The sequence below is a fragment of the Pomacea canaliculata genome, linkage group LG6 (assembly GCF_003073045.1).
Source record: "Pomacea canaliculata isolate SZHN2017 linkage group LG6, ASM307304v1, whole genome shotgun sequence".
NCBI classification, from domain to species: domain Eukaryota; kingdom Metazoa; phylum Mollusca; class Gastropoda; order Architaenioglossa; family Ampullariidae; genus Pomacea; species Pomacea canaliculata.
In genome coordinates, this window is record NC_037595.1 from 28,858,145 (window position 1) to 28,877,384 (window position 19,240).

General features: G+C 39.7%; 3 protein-coding genes across 11 annotated transcripts; all 3 read right to left on the reverse strand.

Moving 5' to 3' along the window:
• Positions 1 to 782: 782 nt before the first annotated feature.
• Positions 783 to 6,262, reverse strand: LOC112567169. 2 transcript variants are annotated; one of them, XM_025243745.1, is made up of 5 exons: positions 5,950 to 6,262; positions 4,320 to 4,637; positions 3,649 to 4,008; positions 3,316 to 3,378; positions 783 to 1,921 (listed from the first exon to the last, which is right to left on the reverse strand). In XM_025243745.1, the coding sequence occupies exons 1-5, from the start codon at positions 5,996 to 5,998 to the stop codon at positions 1,905 to 1,907; spliced, it is 807 nt and encodes a 268-aa protein (XP_025099530.1). In that variant the 5' UTR covers positions 5,999 to 6,262; the 3' UTR covers positions 783 to 1,904. The 2 variants fall into 2 exon arrangements, with proteins under 2 accessions (XP_025099530.1, XP_025099529.1); XM_025243744.1 differs by having other exon boundaries at positions 783 to 3,378.
• Positions 6,263 to 7,072: 810 nt separating this feature from the next.
• LOC112567341 lies at positions 7,073 to 10,468 on the reverse strand. 5 transcript variants are annotated; one of them, XM_025244009.1, is made up of 6 exons: positions 10,010 to 10,463; positions 9,439 to 9,744; positions 8,658 to 9,008; positions 8,339 to 8,407; positions 7,973 to 8,087; positions 7,073 to 7,650 (listed from the first exon to the last, which is right to left on the reverse strand). In XM_025244009.1, exons 1-6 carry the CDS (start codon positions 10,053 to 10,055, stop codon positions 7,401 to 7,403), a joined length of 1,137 nt encoding a protein of 378 aa, XP_025099794.1. In that variant the 5' UTR covers positions 10,056 to 10,463; the 3' UTR covers positions 7,073 to 7,400. The 5 variants fall into 5 exon arrangements, with proteins under 5 accessions (XP_025099794.1, XP_025099793.1, XP_025099796.1 ...); XM_025244008.1 differs by having other exon boundaries at positions 8,658 to 9,017; XM_025244011.1 differs by having other exon boundaries at positions 7,074 to 7,650; positions 9,475 to 9,744; positions 10,010 to 10,462.
• Positions 10,469 to 11,303: 835 nt separating this feature from the next.
• LOC112566760 lies at positions 11,304 to 17,225 on the reverse strand. 4 transcript variants are annotated; one of them, XM_025243099.1, is made up of 11 exons: positions 17,090 to 17,225; positions 15,887 to 15,952; positions 15,615 to 15,723; positions 15,082 to 15,213; positions 14,678 to 14,740; positions 14,125 to 14,328; positions 13,686 to 13,907; positions 13,132 to 13,362; positions 12,609 to 12,839; positions 12,050 to 12,268; positions 11,304 to 11,908 (listed from the first exon to the last, which is right to left on the reverse strand). In XM_025243099.1, exons 1-11 carry the CDS (start codon positions 17,154 to 17,156, stop codon positions 11,854 to 11,856), a joined length of 1,599 nt encoding a protein of 532 aa, XP_025098884.1. In that variant the 5' UTR covers positions 17,157 to 17,225; the 3' UTR covers positions 11,304 to 11,853. The 4 variants fall into 4 exon arrangements, with proteins under 4 accessions (XP_025098884.1, XP_025098883.1, XP_025098887.1 ...); XM_025243098.1 differs by having other exon boundaries at positions 14,125 to 14,331; XM_025243102.1 differs by lacking the exon at positions 14,678 to 14,740.
• Positions 17,226 to 19,240: the final 2,015 nt, after the last annotated feature.

Consider the following 19,240-nt stretch of genomic DNA (forward strand, 5'->3'; position numbering starts at 1 on the left):
GCTGTACGTCAAAGCACATGTATGTGTGTGATAATGCAGCCATGGACCAGCAAAACAATAAATAAATAAAACTGAAACGAAGTAATGATTGAAGTTTATCGTTATGTATCCACCGGTTTATGTTTCGATATTCACAACAGAGGAGGTGATCAAGAAACAGAAGGAGAGAAAAAGATTGAGTGTTGAAGCGAGGGAATGAGAGAGAAAGATCTTTATATAAGATGAGAAGGAAGAAATATCTTTCCCTCGTTAGATTCGTTTGTCTTCTTTCCTTCATAACTTTTTTATTTTATATGCATCAGCCAATGTCTTTGTATATTTCTGCTTGTTTTCTGTCTGGTTGTTTGTCTGTCAGTCAGTTTGTCGGTCTGACTGCCCCTGTCGTGAGTAAGCTATGGTCTGTTTCAAGTGCGTGAGGACAGGGCGTGTGATTCAGCCTCAGTTTCCACTGGAAACAGGAACCGCCTTAGGAACAAGTGAGGAAAGTGTTGATGGCTAAGTGAGCACACTTCAACTCTTCAGGAAACAAATGCCATCTCACAACAACTAAACACAACAACAACACAACAACTCCGTGACATCTCACTTCCGCACTCACTCACAGAATGTCCCCCACCCTGACACACATGCAAATATTCATAACACACACGCACACACACACACATACTAACATACACTACTCACACTTTCACGTCCTGCGTGCAGATTAAACTCAAGATTCGTCAGTGTGTTACTTGCAATGATTTCTTTCTAAAATTAAATACAAGGAAAATAAAACGAAGGGTTTTTGAAGTTTTTATTGGCATGATGCATTCCAAATGAGCATTATATTTCTACTTTTAACACACATAGATACATCTGGCTTAAATGAAACTAAATTTGGTTATGAAATGAAAGAAATGCCACAAAAAATTAACTTCATGAAAGGTCATGTAACCTTTTATTTTGGGGTCTTTTTTTTTGGTGGGTAAGGAAAGGTAGCTTCGGCTTTAGGCTTTCTTCTCTCCCATCGCTGCTTTATCTTTCCCCAACCCTCTGGGTATTCAGATACTCATTGATGACATCTTGACCTACCAAGGTCTCCGGATTCATGACCACTGGGCTATTTGCTTTCTCTAACTTTTTTGCTTTTTTTCAAAGTGTTTTATAGCATTTGCAATGTAATTGTAGCTTTTTAAATTTGTTATCTTTACAAGTTTCTGTACGTGGCTATCCGTTTCGAAGTTCACATACAATTTTCTTTTTTATTTTACAAACAACTCTAGAATTTTTAGAAATGTTTTTCTTTGCGTGTTGTTCTGTTCTTATACATTTGGAATTATGAGATTAGCGGCAGCTGCAGCAGAATTACATCCTGATTTGTATTTCTTGTGTTTGGTATGAAGTATAGCACAAAATAAAATGTAACTTATTATTTCACATGTATGTACACAGTTTGTGCTTGGTTCAAGTGCACAGTACATCGGACGGTGTCTTTGCCATGAGATGACCTCTCCTCTTTCCCTCTTTCCAGATGACCTACATCGTAGAAGGTGCTGTTTGCTGATTGCCTCCCCTAAACAAAATTCTCTGAAAAGGACTAATAAAAGATTTATTGAGAAGGATAACAAATAATTTACATTGTTTTTAAGAACAATTTCCTTTTCAACCTTATGCTCCTTTCTCTAAAACAAATCTTTAAGATTTTAATTAATTTTGCTTGTTTTGAATATAATAAAATCAGTCTCGTAGTACTTATCTACTTCTTTGCATATATTTTAAAAAATGGAAAGAAAAAAGCAGCAAATTGTATGTGTGATGTTAATCAAAGTATGTAAAATAATCTTGATAATTCTCAGAATTATCCCTTAGTACCTGTACAAATAAGCTATCTCACCAATTGGCACAAATGGAACGTAGCTCTGTCAGCAGACTGTGGGATCTTGAAGCATAAGACGGATCCATCGGATGGAAAAAAAAACTTTTCTGAGCAATCAGTTTCTTTGCGTACGTAGCAAACAATTATAATTCTACATGACAGTCGGATGAAAGGTGCCTGCGTTCACGGTAACCAAATGCGAGGCTGTTTAAATATTCAAATATTGAACCGGAAATATCGATAGAACCCGACCATAGCTTCTTTATGTTAATTTTTTTTTAAAAAGTTAAAGTAAAATTTAAATGGACTATATTTGGAGTTACAGAGAACTCAAAGAAGCGCGAACTTCAGCCTGCAATGTCCTTGTCTTTAACGATGAGGTATGTAGCGCTCGCTTACACCGGAAGGTAGAGGCCATATCTGGTCACGTGACGGATAACATAACCCTGCAAGTTACAGCGATAACTTGCTGTCTCTTTGTTTTGTAATTGCAGATGCAAGATCGCGGTTAATTTCCGCTGGATCTCAAGGATGAAAATTGTAAAGGTTGGTGGTGCTCGAGACCGAACTGTCCTTGGGTACCGCTCATACAAAAAGCTTGTGAAAGCTGTCATGAGGTCCACTTCCTCGCACCTTACCTTCCCTTGGACTCTCTAGAGTCAGGCACCCATTTCCCACCGCTGGCTGTACTGGGGTGGGTTTGGGGTGGAGGGACTAGCTGAACCACACGGGTATCTAGCTGGCGCGCCTCTGGGTTAGGACGCCAATGTTTTTACTACTCAGCTACCCGATTCATAAACTTGTGAAATAAAAATCGTAAGCGTTAAAGTTCGGTTTCCTTTTTAGTAGAACTGAGGGGAAAATTTTTAATATACAAGTTTTAAGCGAGTTCATAGAGTTTTTCAAATTTTATGCATATCTTCAGATACATAATTTATAAAATTACACATTTATGATTTGAATTAAATATAAAGATATATGACTATAAAATAATATAACTATTATTATAATTTGTTTGAAATACTCCTGAACATTAATAATTTAATCCTATATATAATGAGAAACTTGGACATGAAGTTATTCTCCAAGTGTACTGCAATTTTATATACCTTTAGTTCATGAGAACACTTCTTGTCTTATATATATATGTGTGTGTTTATAGCCAATTTGGTTGAGTAGAATTGTAATATTTTTTTAGCTTTCTTTCTCTATTAAAAAAACACACACATCTCTTGTTGTGTTCGTGTGTCCATTTATATAGATATACATGTATAGATAAATATAAATGTTATATATCCACTTTTCTCTCGTCCGTTCATCCATCTCATTATTTGTCTTTCTGTCTGTCTACGTGTCTGCCTGTCTGTTTGTCTGTATGTATGCGTCTCTGCCTATGCTTCAGGGTGTTTATACACCATCACATGCAAAACACTAAAGGTTGTTTTTTTCAAAATTACCTGCTTGTGTCTGGATTGGAATTGTTCCACTCACTGCTAGGCATCTTACTGCAAGACCTTGACCTGAACATTAAAATAAGGAATAACTCATTAAAAATGAGTTTGGTCTATTAAACCAAGATCGCACGACGTCTACTTTGCTGATTCTAAATAGTTTTTAATTTTAGTGACCATCAGTTTACCTTGTACGTGTAAACATTCAAAACGATGCTATTCACGCAAACACGCTTTCACATGTGGACATGGACTTCGTACAGTATGAGGATATTTTGACTATCTTTGCCTATCTGTCTGTCCATCCATGTAAGCATCTATCTATACATCAGTTCTAACCTTGTTGAGAGACGCTGACCCACATCCTGCCAATTCTGTCATCCGAGGATACGGTGAGAGTCAGTACGATGTTTGTCGTTGGGGTAGTGATAATAAAATCCTGAGGGAAAAAGCTGTTAACACGCTCCTTTTTATTATTGTGCTCTACAATAAATTCTGGAAGCGTGTTATCCACATGCTGTAGACTGTAGGCACTGACGGCCCTGATAAGGAGGTGACTGGAGTAATTACGTTTAGTGAGTGAGCACGAGCATGTGACGTCACTGGCTGTGTTGACGACGCGGTGGTAGCCGTAGAGGAAGTTGACGGAGGTCATGATGTAGTTGCCTTCTTCACACGGGTCCACGATCTGTCTGCTGTCTGTAATACAATGTAATGTCTTGTAATGATTTACCGAAGAATCTTAGTTTTATGTACACACACACACATCCCCTATCACCTATCACGCTTTTGTAACAATCTGCTTAGAAGGACTAAGTCATCTTTAATTGTAGTGCACCGTGTATGTTCGGTTGAAAAGAGGCTTGAGTGTCCTGTATACAAAGTTTAAATTTTTCCTTGCTTTGTTCATTACGCTGTGCAAGTTCAAATAACAAATGTACCGGATAGTGTTACATACAGTAATTGCACTAAGTACCTAAATAACGAGGTGAAGACTCTGTAATACTCACCTTCCAAGCACCTGTACTTTACCGTGACAGGACCTAGCAGACCCGGCACGACCTCCAGACGACATGGCAACACTGAACTTTGACAGTGATGGTAGACGAGGAAGACTTCCTGTGAGGTCAACTGTCTGTCTCTGCACATGGCACTGGTGTTGCTGTGTTCATGTTCACTTGATGTCTGAACACAGAACTTGGTCCCAGTACATGTTCCTTCACACATGTCTGCAGATGGCTGAGCGAAGTGAGCTTCGTTAATAATGACAGGTTGGCAGCTTATTTCTGTGGAGGCTGCTGCGATGTAATGGCAACGTAGAGCATTTGCTTGCATGAAGAAAACCAAAACAAATATGCATTTTATTTATATAGAAATATTTGCTCAGTATACATTGCATAAATAATGTTAGTTCACATCATAAAATATTCGATGAATGTTTATAGACTGGTATTTACAGAGGAATTTTTTTTTAAATGCCCAGGTCGAGAGGTTGTAGTAGACTGAGGTTTAGTGCACCCGACTTGGGGTCGTGTCCTTGGCTCGAGACTGTCCTTGGCCTGTGACTGAGACATTGTCCACCCAGAAGAGGGATAGTGATTTATCAGATAAAGTAAACGACTAAACACCAGAAGAAATCACTTACATTGTGACCCCTAGGTTATGGGGCCATTTGCTTTGCACTGCCTACTTTTTCCACATGAGAGGTCAGTAAAGAGAGCTTTTTCAGATATGAGCACACGACCCCTTTCCTTACTCGAAATACAAACCTACAAGCAGCATCACGAACAGAAAAAATGTTAAAATCGTGGAGAACGAATGTTCATGGAGGCTTGTAATTAGCACATCCCTCCTTCGTCTGTTTCCTGTAGCTGTAGCCTTTGACAATGCAAACCTTTCAATGTACACTTTTCTTGTCGAGAAAATCTATTGTTCCATACTTTACTGGCAAGTGAGAGAGAAACAATAACAAAGGCAAATCTTATTGAAAAAAGATAATATGAAAAGCAAACAATGGGTTTTTTTTTTTGCTTCTAGCTGTCACCTTAGATGGGAAAATATGTCAACAAAATTATCAGCGACAACGAATTAAACACCAAAGAGTGAGTGAGAGAGATAGAGGGTGGGGGAGAGAGGGAGGTAGGAAGAGAGATAGGCGGGAAAGAGATAGAGGAAGGGTAAGAATAAGTGAGAAGGAGAAAGAGTAAGAGATAGAGAAGTGAGAGAGAGTAGGTGAGTGAGACGGAGGAAGAAGGAGGGGACGAGATTGAGGGAGAGAAGTAAAGTGAGGAAGGGAGAGTGAATGAGAGATAGAGTGAGGGAGAGAGAGTGAGTGATAGAGTAAGGGAGGTAGAAATAGTGAGTGAGAGATAGAGGGAGAGAGTAGTCCTGCTGCGTAAGGATGATGAATTTTCAAAAAAAAAAAAAAAAAAAGGAGAACATGTACTGGCGAGAAATTGTAAAAATCCCAGCTTTAGAACCAGAGGATTTCAGCAAAAGAATACTGGGAAAAAGTAATGACTTGCTTTTACACGTATATTTCTGGGTTTGTGAAGCGCGATCATAGTGCAGTCTATGACAATAATGACACTAATAATTACTAATTACTCGACACATGGAATATAATATATATACTCTTACCTAAGACTAAGACCAAAAGACACTCGACGAGTGCCGATGACCCGGCCATGTCCTTGACCGCTTTGTCACAGCTCAGAGGTGATGGCTGACTTCAACAGACACTTGCATGAGAGTTTGTCCTTAAATGTCAGCTAACTTCTCCCCTTGTGCTGATCTGACTACTTTTAACTGCAGACTAATTCCTTAAACACACTCATATCATTCACCGAGCCAAGTGTTGCTTTCCTTTCCATGCTTTCAACAGGATGCTACACAAAAAACCGCTAGTTATCTCTCTGGTCTTCGTTTCGACCTTTAGTCAGTAAGGAGTGTATGTATGTTCTACACGTGTTTGACTATTATAAACAACGTATACTTTATAATATGTGGCGTTTGTCGTGTTTGACAGTAGCCTTTTGTGTTTACTAGAAACCTTGCATAAAATACTTCCTCCACACGATTATCCCCCTTTAATAACATTGAGGACATTTAACTACTTTGCAGCTGATTTCAAAATGTCTGAACGAGGAAGTATTTTTGGCAGAATACTATTTCTGACACAAACTTGAGTCGTCCAGGCTTTTCCGGCTTGAACCTTGCACGTGTTGAGAAAGTCTTTGTATCATGTCCGGTCCAGCAGCAGAAGCGGATCACTTCCCTTATTTTTTTCCCTTCGATGATGGAGACAGTAGTTACATGCGCACAAGAAAGTAAAGTGACAAATCAGACTCCATCATACAAACACAAATTCTTCTCATGCATTCACTTCCACACACATACACGAACACACACACACAGAGTTGTCTTGGACTGTAAGAGGAAGAGAGGAAGTAGGTGCGTGTTCGTGTGTATGTGTGCACAAGCATGAAACATACGTATACCTACACACATACATATTATGCAAGCAGACACGCACACATACACACATACAAGCAACCACATTTCCTATATCTACTCCTTTTGTCTATCAGAAGATAACAGACTATGCTAATTATTTTAATTATTTTTGTGCATCTTATTATTATTTTCTGTTACTGGTGGGTTTTTTAGACCCGTATACGGGAAGTAACTCTGCAAGCAGCATAAGAAACAATGTGCCGGGTCGTCTCCCTTCGAAGAATGTCGAGAATGGAGTGTGGTGTTGTGTAGTTCAATTTTAAGTTTGTGCGGAATTATTAAAAAAATATTATTAAAATATTTTTACTGCAACAGAGATAAACTACAGTAAATATTTTAATCACATTTATTTTCAAAATAAAAGCCAGGAAACTTCGTGTACCACTGCAGATATATAATATTGTACATTTAAATGCAGGTAGATAAAATTTTAGGGTATCTGTTATTGCTCAAAGCCATTTCATGTTTATCAGTTTTTCAGCTTTGTTTCCGTGTTTGTCTATTAAAAGAATGAGCAAGCAATCAGCGAACGCCATGACTGTGATGTCATTTCCGGCACGAAGGTGAGGTGATGGTCAGACTATAGGCGCACACTCATTGATGGCAAGCACTCGTGAAGCTCTGTATCTTTGAGCCAGATGCACGATGTGTGTGAAAGGTCTCAGACACAGTGAAGTAGCATTTCGCACCTGGCTGTCACGTGACGTGTCGACGTGCCTGAGAGTCATGTGACCTCTCTCATCCACCATGTCGCAGGCTGCAAGTTGTTCAGACTGCCTCTTGCTCCTCCCAGCCCCGTCCAAGGAGCTCTTTCTCCGCAGTTTTCTGTAAAAATGTCAAAAGTTATAACTTTCCCATTCTTCCCGTGATGACTTCCTCCATTTCCTGATTATTATTGTCATTGTGTTATTATACGTAGTCTTATTACAAAGCTAATACGAAGTTTCGTCAATATTTATCCGCAATGCAGCTGGATTTTTATTGGCAGCACTTTGTGCCCAGTACTCGAATATTATCAGAAGAGGGACGCAATAATAGAATGTGCTGGATACAGTGTGATGCTTACTGACAGGCTGAAGCCTACAGCCAGAAAATATTTTTATAGATATGAAATACTGAAGTGGACAATTGGTTGAGACATATTTACCTTCTCCAGAAAAATATGGAGAATACGATCAGGCAGATGACAACGAAGGTGTCTACTCCGACTTGGGCAGAAAGTATCCAGGGAACTTCGGTGACATTCACAAGTGAGGTCTGAACTAATTAATAAAACATTATTCCAAATCGCTTTGTAATTCAGCCAATTACTTCTATTCAACAAAGATCAGTTATAAACTTTACAATTCAAACAATGTAGTAGAAGATAGGTTTGGTATTGTCAAATTCGTTATCTGCGATCAAGGAAGAGAGAATTTAATGACAAGATGTTTTAAATGATAAATGTGATTGATTGGCAATAAACATAAGGTGATACGTGTAGGTAATTTTCAAGTAGATACATCAGCATTACCTGTTTCTTGAGTGCCGACAGGAATAAATCCCGAAACAGCGGCGCATTGAACAGAAAAGGATCCTTGTCCTGTGTCCCAACAATAAAAGTTTATTAAAATGAACAGAGTATAATATTTGAGAATTCCTTTTGAAAAAGAATTTCTTTCCCTTTAAGAGGCATATTATTTTCATTGGTTGGTTTGTCTTTTTGTATCTGTTTGTTTTACACAACAAACTCTCACTAAAATAGTCTAACTCACAGATACAAGAAAGTTCTAACACACGCTGCCACACCTCTATCAACCAATACCATCCATCCATCAAGCCAGCCAATATACCTTGCTGAGAGACGCTGACCCACATCCTGCCAATTCTATCATCCGAGGATACGGTGAGAGTCAGTGAGATGTTTGTCGTTGTGGTAGTGATAATAAAATCCTGAGGGAAAGAGCTGTTAACACGTTCCTTTTTATTATCGTGCTCTATAGTAACTTCTGGAAGCTTGTTATTCACTTGCTGTAAACTGTAGGCATTGACGGCCTTGATATTGAGGGGACTGGAGTCATTGAGTTTAGTGAGTGAGCACGAGCATGTGACGTCACTGGTTGTGTTGACGACGCGGTGGTAGCCGTAGAGGAAGTTGACGGAGGTCGTGGTGTAGTTGCCTTCTTCACACGGGTCCACGATCTCTATGTCACCTATAACAGAAATATTTCTAGAAAAATCTTCACTCGATTTCTAATTAGTACTAACACACAAAGCAAAACTTAAAACAAACGAAAACGAAAGCAAAAACGAACCAAAACTAACCACCCACTACACCTAAACAAAACAAAATGGAAATCGAGTGCGAAGGCTCGCATTATACACATAATGGGGGAGGAGGACCACATTATAATAGTATGACTGCTTACATGTGAAAAATCTGATGAAGAAGTTGTATAGATGTAACTTCCTTTGTAAATACGCCATAATATTATTTTATTTTATTATTTAGAAAGACGAACAAGGGCCTGTAGTTTAGAAGCAGAATAACGAACGTTGTGCTAGATGAGCTCACCATACCAAATCTGCTATGATCGGTGATAAGAGCAATCATTAATTCTTTCCACAACCCACCTTGCATTCTGTTTCCCGTTTCTTCATTCCCGTTACCTTTCAAGCACATGTAATCTGCTTTGACAGGACCCATCAGACCCGGCACGGCCTCCAGACGACATCCTGGACTTGGACAGTGATGGTAGACGAGAAACACTTCCTGTGAGGTCAACTGTCTGGATGTGCAACTGTTGTTGCTATGTTCATGTTCATTTGACGTGTGAACACAGTCGTTACATGTGCTGTCACATGTGAACTCCGCCCAGGTGATGATGGCGGCTTGGCAGCTTATCTCTGTGGAGGCCATTTTGCTCTTCGAGGTGATTGCTGATGTGATTGTCAGTCGGACAAAATAAATCACTTGTAAAAATTGTTGAGTTCAATATTTTGTTTGTCGTCCTTACGCACACACGATATACCTCTGCACGTACAGATGCAAGTACGAAAACAAGCAAGCAAGCAAGCAAACAAACAAACAAACAAACAAACAAACAAACAAACAAACAAACAAACAAACAAACAGCATTTTCACAAGTACAAGTCGACACAACCTCAAGACGATTGATTCACAAGTTCAAAGTTGACCACTTACCAGTGTCCACAACCAGCAGCAGGAGCACGACGACAGTCGACATCATGACGGCGATGTCTCAAGACAAAAGCAACTGAATATTCTGCTGCCACGTAACCCATGTAACAGTGTTACGGTGTAACGTGACTGACGTAAGTTTCACGTTCCGTGTTGCTAAGGCCTCGCACACAACACAACAACTACACAAACAAGCAGATATTCAGGAGAGAAGTGCAGGGAGTACTGTGTGATGTTAGGGTCCTCGTCAAAGCAACATCATGACAATAACATATTGTCGCGTTTATCTTCCCGTGTGAAAGTCAAGAGAATCCCGAAGCTTTTGTGAAAAACTTCATTGTGTTTGCCGCTTGTTATTGTCTCAACCTTGTTCCTCATCCTACACTAACATCTAGGTGTTGTTGACTTTGCTTGGCTGACCTACTCATACCTTATGGAACTTTCAGCTTCCTTACATTATGTACGAATATAGGAGCCCATCCTAATAACTCTTTCGGTTAGTTAAATATATAGATATTGTTATGCATGTATTACTAGATATTATTATTGAATATATTAAAATTTGTATAAGTTTGTCAACTATCTGTCCCCACCCTCCATGCTTCTCTCGCTTTTTTTTCCCTTTCTCTAGATGTTGAATCATATTTTAGGAGGAAGTACAAATGCCGTTGACGACATGTTGACATCAGGGTGTGTATGTAATCTAAACAGGAAAGCTTTTTTAAATACAGTTCTCTCTGTTTCGTTTTTCTTCAGATCCTGCTGTCCCCAATACTCACCCCAGCCCCTGTCACGTGCACGCACACACACACACAGGTTTGACAGGGAGTGGAGAGTGATTTCTTCATTAAGATGGCGGCAATAGGTGTGTTGGACTTTGTATCTACAGGAAGGATTTCTTGTGTTGTCATGAGACTAATGAATCACTTATTAAGGTAATGAAATTTTTGCAACATCCCAAACAGCCTTGGCCAATAACTGAAACTTTTTTCTTGAAAAGATATAATTTGAATAGGAGTGCAATAAAACATCTATAAAAGTTAAAGACTTGGATAGATTTATTTATGAACATCTCAATAATTTGTACAAGTTTAGTTTAAAGGATGAAAAAATAAAAATATAATTAGCAATAATATAAGCAGATATTAGATATATTGAGGAAATCATATGCTGACGTTTTTAAATCGAAAAATATTCTTTCTCTCTTTTTTTCCCTTTTTCCTGTTCCTTATCATCTGCTGCTCTCTTCTTATATTTATGCAACAATGTATTAAACAATTCTCGAAAACACAGCAAATGACAGAAAACTATTGTTTTTATTATCAACATGTTAATTGTGTCATATAGCAAAAATAAAAAAATATAAATTCTGGGGAACGTTTCAAAATCAGGTGGACGTAGCTGTTTCTTGAATATTTTTTTTCGCCGAGAAATGGGCAGAAGCATACAATCTGCAATTTCTGTAAACAGTTTTGCAAGTTCCATGAAATCATCAAACATCCCTCACTGCAACAGCAACAGAGAAAATCCAATAATAATCAGAGGTAAAATATCTTAAACGGCGTGATTTTTTTTTCTTGGTCGTGGAGAGGGTGTTGAAAAGGTGGTCTGCACTGGTTTTCATGATTCTAGCATTTCTAGAAAATAAGTGACGACCCATTGTTAATTCCAGAATAGCTGTTTGCTTTCTCGTTGGAAGGAAGTTCTGTACACAGGCTGTCGACTATATATATATAGCTCAGGTATTAGAAATAAGTGATGTCCAGTACACTTGCCGGTCATCATCATTTCCTGTGTTTTCTTTCTCCGACTTGTCAGTACCTTCGACCTGTGTCATCGATTCAGAGCTAACTGTCTTTGCGGCAGTCCAGATAGAGAGAACTATCTGGTTTTGTCCTGCGTCTGAAAGATAAGCAAACATATAAATAAATATAAATACATTTTAAGTTTGTATTGACGGTGTGTTCATGTGCTTGTGTGTGTGTTCCACAGACAGAAATTAAAAATAATGTCCCACCCAAGCATCCCGTATTCCTCACTCACTCAGACTTTCTGTCTGCACGCGGCACGTTGACGTAGCCATGTTCTGTGGCTGGCGATGGAGTCTCGGGATCGACAGGGACCCTCGGGATAGGAGTCACATACTCCTGAGGGTCGTCAACCTCCGTGTAGTAGTCATCATCAGTACTTGTGTTGTGAGAGGCATTGTCCACACAGTTTGCATCATTCTCTTCTTTGTCTTCGATCCATGGCGACTCTTGGCTACCGATAGATTGTTTGATCATTTAATACTGGGCTGTTGCTATCCCCTAAGTTTGCGATTCGGAAATCATTATACATCTCCCTTAATCCCCCACTGTGTTTATCAGAAGTAAGGGAAGGCGTTAAGAAGTTATTCTGTTAATAAAAAGTAACCAAAGATATAAAAATTTTTATTTCAAGAAAAGGGACACCGACTGACAGCAAGATTTACAGAAAGGCGGAAAACATCTTCCTATATAACAAATTTAGACTAGCTTGTATCTGTAAACTGTGTACAACATTTTTGGGTTCGACCACTTTTTCTTTCTCCTCCAGCATCACTGAAAGTTTGAAGACTCACCTGGATGTTATACCTGGAGTCAGTTGATTAACATACGGGTGTGTGGACTCCATAGTTAAACACTTTGTCGGGATGAGGACATCAAAGTCTGCAGCCTTCTGTGTATTGATGGGAGGACAAGCTGTTCTCCTTTTCTCCATGGACAAGGTGTTGCGTACAGTAGGACCCTGCGAGGTGCCCATGATAGTCGGGGCCATGGATTTCGTCTTTTGTGGGCGTTCTACCCTCGGACTGTAACAGTCGACACAAAATTTTTGTACACATTTTCATCCTCCAACTTTGGCCTAGTTATGTACCTGTCCGCTATCCCTTTGTTAAAATGCAAAGCCCTCCAAGACTGCGGACTTTAGAGATTGTGTAACATTTTGTGTGTTACTCTGTTGTAAAATCGCACATTATGTTTCAAATACTAAACACTTGAGGAAGAAATGTCATAAGATGGAAGGGGGGAGCTAAATTTCTGGTGTATCAACTCGTTGGGAAATGGATCAATCAAAGAAACAGTCTTTTTTTTTTAACCCACCTGGAGGCTATGTCTGGATCCGGCTGATTCTGGTACATTTGCCCTTGGCTCTTCGGTTTCTTCTTGACAACCATCCGGTAGACCGATGGCGCCATTACAGATGAGGCTTTTGCACTCTGGGATTGCTCTTCGACCCCATTCTGGAAGGTAACTCTCGTCTTCTGAGAACTCTCAACTCCAGGTACGGCCACTCCGACCTTGCTCAGTGCCCTATGAAGCTCAGGTACATAACTGAAATAAAAATGTCGAGATTCGGTTATAAACCATAACGCTTATCAAGATGTACAGATGTAAATGACCGTTAATATATTTCGTACACAGGGCTAAGAGGCGGGTCTGCCTCCAGATACACATGAATTTACCCTCTTTTCAAAAAATTTCTTTTCTAATTTTTGTGTTGTTGCAAGGGATGCTGAAGAAAATCTAAAAACGAGCAAAATTATTTACAGTGTTTTGACATGTTTATGATTGATATGAAAAATATATCAGACAACCCACTTAGCGAAAGAGCAGGGCGAGATTCTAAGTACTAGTATGACGTAGGCTCAGCTCACCTGGATTTCGTGGAGGGAAGCTCTAGTTTCTGACGAGGGAGGGTCAGAGACTTTGTCCTACTGACATCAAGTTGTCCAGACATTTTGCGAGAAGGCAAGCAAGGCGGTGGACTGCTCATGTCAGTGTACAGAAAGTCATCCATGCGTCTCTTTAGTGAATGATCTACAGAGGGTGTGATTGGAGCTACTGCCTCTGTAGAATTTGGTGCTTCAGAAAAGTGTCTAGAAAAGTAATGTGTACTATACATAATATGTAGATGAATTTTTTTTTACTACATAATATAACAGCGTTAAAAAATGTGTCAATGTATTGCGATACTTAGGAGACATACCAAAATCAAACACACAAACACATGAGAGATACTGCTGTGGGCAAAGAGAAAAAGACGCTGATGTGTAGATTAATGTACCAAAAGGACAAGGTAAATTTTCAAGTCACCTGGAGGTCGTGGCTAAGGCTTCTTGGTTTTTTTGAGTCATGTCACGGGACCGAGTCCTGTTATTAGTGCTCTCGGACATTCGGCGTGAGGGGGGCAAACATGGAGGTCGATTTTCAACTTCTGTGTAGAGGAAATCGTTTGGAGAACTCTCGACATCAATTCTGGGAGCGTCAACTTTGTCTTGTGGCACCTCCAGGATGTACCTGCTGGAGGAGAGCGATTCAATCTTTTGCATCAGTTTCATCTGGCACTCCCAAAATTTTTTGTCAAGCATTAAAGATAATTGCTTGCATAATTGTAATCATGAGTCATTCTAAACATTGTAAGTAGGCACATTAGAATATTTAAATAGTTGTGGAACATATTTACAGGATTCTCTTATGAAACATTGACCATAGTAATATATTCGACGATATGTATCCGATTTAACTGATGTTTCCAAAGTGTTTAATCATGACACCCAGCATCTACAGCTTTTCCCCTCATTTTTTTAAATAGAGACAAAAATCCCGGCGTCCAAGAGTTTGATCTTGGCACCAAGCATCTCACTACCTGGAAGGTGGGGAGGTACTCTGCGGATGCCGCTGGCTGGAGGCCGAGCTCGAGGACAACACCCTGAAACACACTCACATGCTCATAGGGCACGTCCTTGACCTTAGTGCAAGGAAGAGAGCGTGATAGTGATTGGCTAGAAGACACGAGCGAATCAGCCATTGGCTGGCTAGGTGGCTACTAGCTAAGGTGACGTAGCAGACAGCTAGGAAGCATAGACTGCTCTAAAGTGTGTAAGCGGTAGTTACAAACAGAGGACAGACCGACCGACCGAGCGACAGACAGACAGACAGACAGATGGAACAACAAAGGCGAGAGGGAGAGAGGGACGGAGAGAGAGACCTAACCAGATGAAAAGTTCTACATGACTAAAAAGAAATGAGATGTGCTAGTGCTTTATTTACATGCGGCAGTCGTCAGCATCGATGTAGGAGTTGATGTTGGCAGAGGTCGCCCCGGATCGGGCTCCTGTTGCCGCCATGTTTATCACGACCTCGTCTGACCGTCCCGTCTCCTCCTGATGCTTCGTCCTTCGTCTGTGAACAGACGAGAAATGTGTCATAATGTTTAAGTAGATATGTGCATGCATATTGTATTGACCTACCTCCCCACCTACATGTATACCCACATGCATACGAACTCAAACGTACAAAGAAAGAAGATGAAGGCAGAAGGAATAGAAAATAAAGGAAAGCATAAAGAAAGAAAGGAACAGAAACTTTTCTCTGACATCATTTGACAGTGACGCCATTTTACGACGTTATTTGTTAGTGACACAATTTGACTGTGACGCCATTTCCGATGCCATTAGACAGTGACGATATTTTTTGACGTCACATGGCGATGATGTCAGTTTCTGACGCCATTTGACAATGTACTGCTACATATACAAAGGCAAGAGTCAACACTTTCTTGCTCACCTGTGTTTGTATCTCACCTTTGACTCAGTCCGTACGCTAACCCAGCGACAGCCAGCAGAAGACTGAGGGCAACGACATTGTAGAGCACCAACAGCTGGAAATCTCTTGCTTGACCTCCGCCCTTTTCTTCAAAGTACATGAAAAACGTAAGCTAGAGGTTTTACTATACTCCAAAAGTTCATTAAGAGACAGTAACTTCTCAAATTAACAAAGAATTCTTTTTTTTTTTTTAATTTCTATTTACTTCGAAAGTGAGGTAGCACCACTTCCATTAACCGTCTCAACTCACCTGTCTCCTTGTTTGTCGCCGCAGTTTCGTTAGCAGAGGTACAAGGGACAGCCAGTCCACCACTATCTGTTTCAGCAGAGGACCAATTAGAAAAAATAACAGGCATTTGTAAGACACACTCCTGTGTACGCAAACCTTGCATCCGTTAAAGATGTTGTTTGTATTACTATTACCAGTGACAATGACTATTATACATTTTAGACATTGTGTTGACTGTCTATTGGCACCAAGCAATCTCATCGGATGACGTGCAATCACTATGGCGGTTTTTTTTTTTTTAAAGAACTAGGAAATTATTTCCACCTCCTCTTACAAACCAGTACAGAGCTAGCAAATGTAGCGTTGGGTGGGATGTACTACTTTCTAAAAATCCCCAGCTGTATGGGTAAGGTTATTGTATCATTGTTGTCCGGTGTACGAGAACTTTCTCTTCCTTTCGCTTCAAACATGAAAGAAACGCGTACAAAGAGAAATATTGTAAAATATAAAGAATACCCTTGAAAACCGGTTTTTAATTTGCGAGGATGAGGATGATTATAAAGACTGGCGACTTTATCCTGTAGAGTTAATCTTCCTCGTATTGTTTCTGTCGAGTCGTCGTCTCTCTGTTCCTTAAATGTTTTCTAGAACAGAATTTTCCTGCGTTCAGATGACTACAAAGGAGCACATTATTGAGGAAACCATCACAGTTTGATTGTTCATGTATAAAGCTGCATTTCCGTTAAAAATTGTATCAACACCACCAACACCTAGCCACCACCACCACTACTAAGTGGGTAGTTAAAAAGTAAAACCAAGTCAATCTCTGCATTTTCCTTTGTAAATATATTTTGAGATTTGTTGAGTATTCTGTGTAGAAATGAAAAACTACGCTGCTTCATGTATTTGTTAAAGGTCTAGTGAAGTAGAGTTTGTCTTTCTAAGGAATGAGTAGTCTTCAGCGCAAGATGCGATTTCTCCAAACCTGGGTGATTACCTACCTTTTATCGAGTTTAACACATATAAACATCTATACGCGCAGGCAAAAGTCCATATAGTGACGTCACCTTTGTACACAAACTCTATCTTATGCGTAGTCAAAGCTCTGCAACTGGCTGAGGCCTTTCGATATAAACTATTCATGGGGATGATTTAATGCCTGTGTCTCGAGGACAGAAGAAGTATGCGAACCCAGATTTGAGAAAACATAATCTTGCAGTTTACCTTCACAAAGAGACAGGATCATCAACGCAGGCAGTAAAAACCCACTGACGCCACCTCTGCACTCCATGACAGGCCTGAAGTAGCCTCAACAGCCGAAATAATGTGAACTGTGAAGCAGATGCTCCATCAACAGCATCCAGTCTTGATGCAGTCAGCCAGAGCACAACCTTCCTCAGTCATCTTCCTCGTTAGACGATGTGATTACCCGGTGACGTCACACTAGGTTGCAGTGACCAACGGCAAATACGAATCAACGGTTATCTTCGGCAAGTATGCTCGTTACAAAAGTTATAACTGACAATTTATTCGAGGTTGAGTGGCTAGGTGACGGAGCCATAGACTGTACAAAGGCGGAGTGCCGACATTTTCTTTCTTATCCCCCTCCCCCCTCCCAAAAAAACCCAAAACAACAACAAACAAAACAAACAAACAACAAACACAAAAAAGACCTGCACTTTTTTTGAAAAGATTATTATAAAATAATAAGACCTAAACTAATCTTGAAGCTCTGGGTTCTGTCGTACGACTTTACATAACATGTGGACCAGCATACTGACCACAGAGCCAGGGCAGGTTGGTATTACTAAACATTACTTTTATTCCCCTCTGTTTTTCAGTGTCAAAAAAGAGATGTTATAAAATGTCGCCAGTCAAAAATGACCCGCGGAAATCGCTCTTTGTTGGTTTCGGATTAACAACTACATGATGTCGATGATAAGGAGGAAATTGTGAAGAGAGTTTTCAATTTCCCCCTGAATTCACTATTGTCTCTATTTTTAGATCTGTTATTTCCATGGGCATTTCTAAAAAATACTTGCAATTGAGGAAGTCAAGATTTACCAGTAAACTGCTTTTAGTGATAGATGGCTATCAGCACCAAAAAAAACAAAAAAACAAAAGGAAATACTCAAAGTATAATAAATCAAGGAAATAATTTGCAACCAATGCGAAATATGACACCCAAGGATAATTTCTGAAAATGCGATGAAAATATATAGAAATATGAATCTTGGGCTAATCAATTCAATTATTTTTTCTTTCAAACAGTGGACACAATTGGAAGTAAAGAACTGAACGAAGATAGGAAAAGACTACGGTTGGGAGAGAAATGAGAAAGATGAGAGAGAGGAGAGAGGAAAAGAAAGAAAGTGTCAAAAAAAGGAAGAGTCATAAAAAATGAGTGTCTGCATTAAAGACTGAAGAACCCTCAATCATTAGCATTTAATCTCCAGCTCTTGTCTAAGGAAAGGTTAATTAGTCTACCCGCTTTCATCTCCTCTTTCGTTTGAATGTCATGCAAGGGAGACAAGTGTGCAGTCTTTCACTAAACACGTGGATTAAGTCCCTTTAACCAACGTGAATAAACATTCCGTAAGAGCAGTTTTCCTGGTTACTCTAAACACAAACATTTTCTGTCTATAAAAGGAAAAATAGTCAAGAATGAAATAAGGGAAACGTTTTCAGAGGGTTGAAGGTGCACATCAACTGATCAAGGTATTTTGGGAAACAATCGCTTAAATAACAGACACTGCCCCTGGAGTTGTACTAATTATGAGGGTGTCAATAATCAAGTTATAATTAGCAGCAATGAATTTATAGTTAGAAGTATTGGTTATTGTTGTAAATGAAGAAGTTAAGATCAATAACGAAAACAACAGAAGATGAAAAGAAACAGTGGCGAAAGATGTGCGGGAAATGAAACCTCAATCTACTTTCTTGTTTTTTCTCAAGTAGAAAGAGACACTTCAAAGGGTTAAGGCACAAAACAGTCAGGAACACGATGTAAACATCGGATCAGAAATGATCAGACCTTCAGGATAAGACAAGAACTCGAGATGAAGTGAACGCGTTTGACCCCAGACCAGTCCGCCATCCCCAGGCCTTCTCGCCTCCCGAAAACAAAATAAACAAGCGATCGCATCTTTCTTCCCCACACTAGGTAAACAGGATCGAGTTTGTGTGTTTACAATCTGGCCAGCTGCTCAGCCTTTTTCGTCCAATCTCCTTCGTATCTGTTCGCTTTGCCATTGTCTTGTATACTTTACTTGTTTCTGTGGTGATGCTCCGCCTGACTACCAGAGCGTGACCCCGCAGTTGTCGTCACCGGCAGCTTTGTCGGGAATATCAAAAGAAACTATTATTGACATCAAG

What these genes read in the sequence shown, in the direction of transcription:
- LOC112567169 (XM_025243744.1), bottom strand. Translation starts at nt 5,998, where the DNA reads ATGGCCGGGTCATCGGCACTCGTCGAGTGTCTTTTGGTCTTAGTCTTA. An exon ending in TCTTTTGGTCTTAGTCTTAG is followed by an intron (nt 4,638 to 5,949) that starts GTAAGAGTATAT and finishes TCTTCATGCAAG; the next exon opens with CAAATGCTCTACGTTGCCAT. An exon ending in AAAGTACAGGTGCTTGGAAG is followed by an intron (nt 4,009 to 4,319) that starts GTGAGTATTACA and finishes ATTGTATTACAG; the next exon opens with ACAGCAGACAGATCGTGGAC.
- LOC112567341 (XM_025244008.1), bottom strand. Translation starts at nt 10,055, where the DNA reads ATGATGTCGACTGTCGTCGTGCTCCTGCTGCTGGTTGTGGACACTG. An exon ending in GCTGCTGGTTGTGGACACTG is followed by an intron (nt 9,745 to 10,009) that starts GTAAGTGGTCAA and finishes CAATCACATCAG; the next exon opens with CAATCACCTCGAAGAGCAAA. An exon ending in TGTCGGCACTCAAGAAACAG is followed by an intron (nt 8,088 to 8,338) that starts GTAATGCTGATG and finishes TTTATTAATTAG; the next exon opens with TTCAGACCTCACTTGTGAAT.
- LOC112566760 (XM_025243098.1), bottom strand. Translation starts at nt 17,156, where the DNA reads ATGGAGTGCAGAGGTGGCGTCAGTGGGTTTTTACTGCCTGCGTTGATG. An exon ending in GCGTACGGACTGAGTCAAAG is followed by an intron (nt 15,214 to 15,614) that starts GTGAGATACAAA and finishes GTCTGTTCACAG; the next exon opens with ACGAAGGACGAAGCATCAGG. An exon ending in GATCCAGACATAGCCTCCAG is followed by an intron (nt 12,840 to 13,131) that starts GTGGGTTAAAAA and finishes CGACTGTTACAG; the next exon opens with TCCGAGGGTAGAACGCCCAC.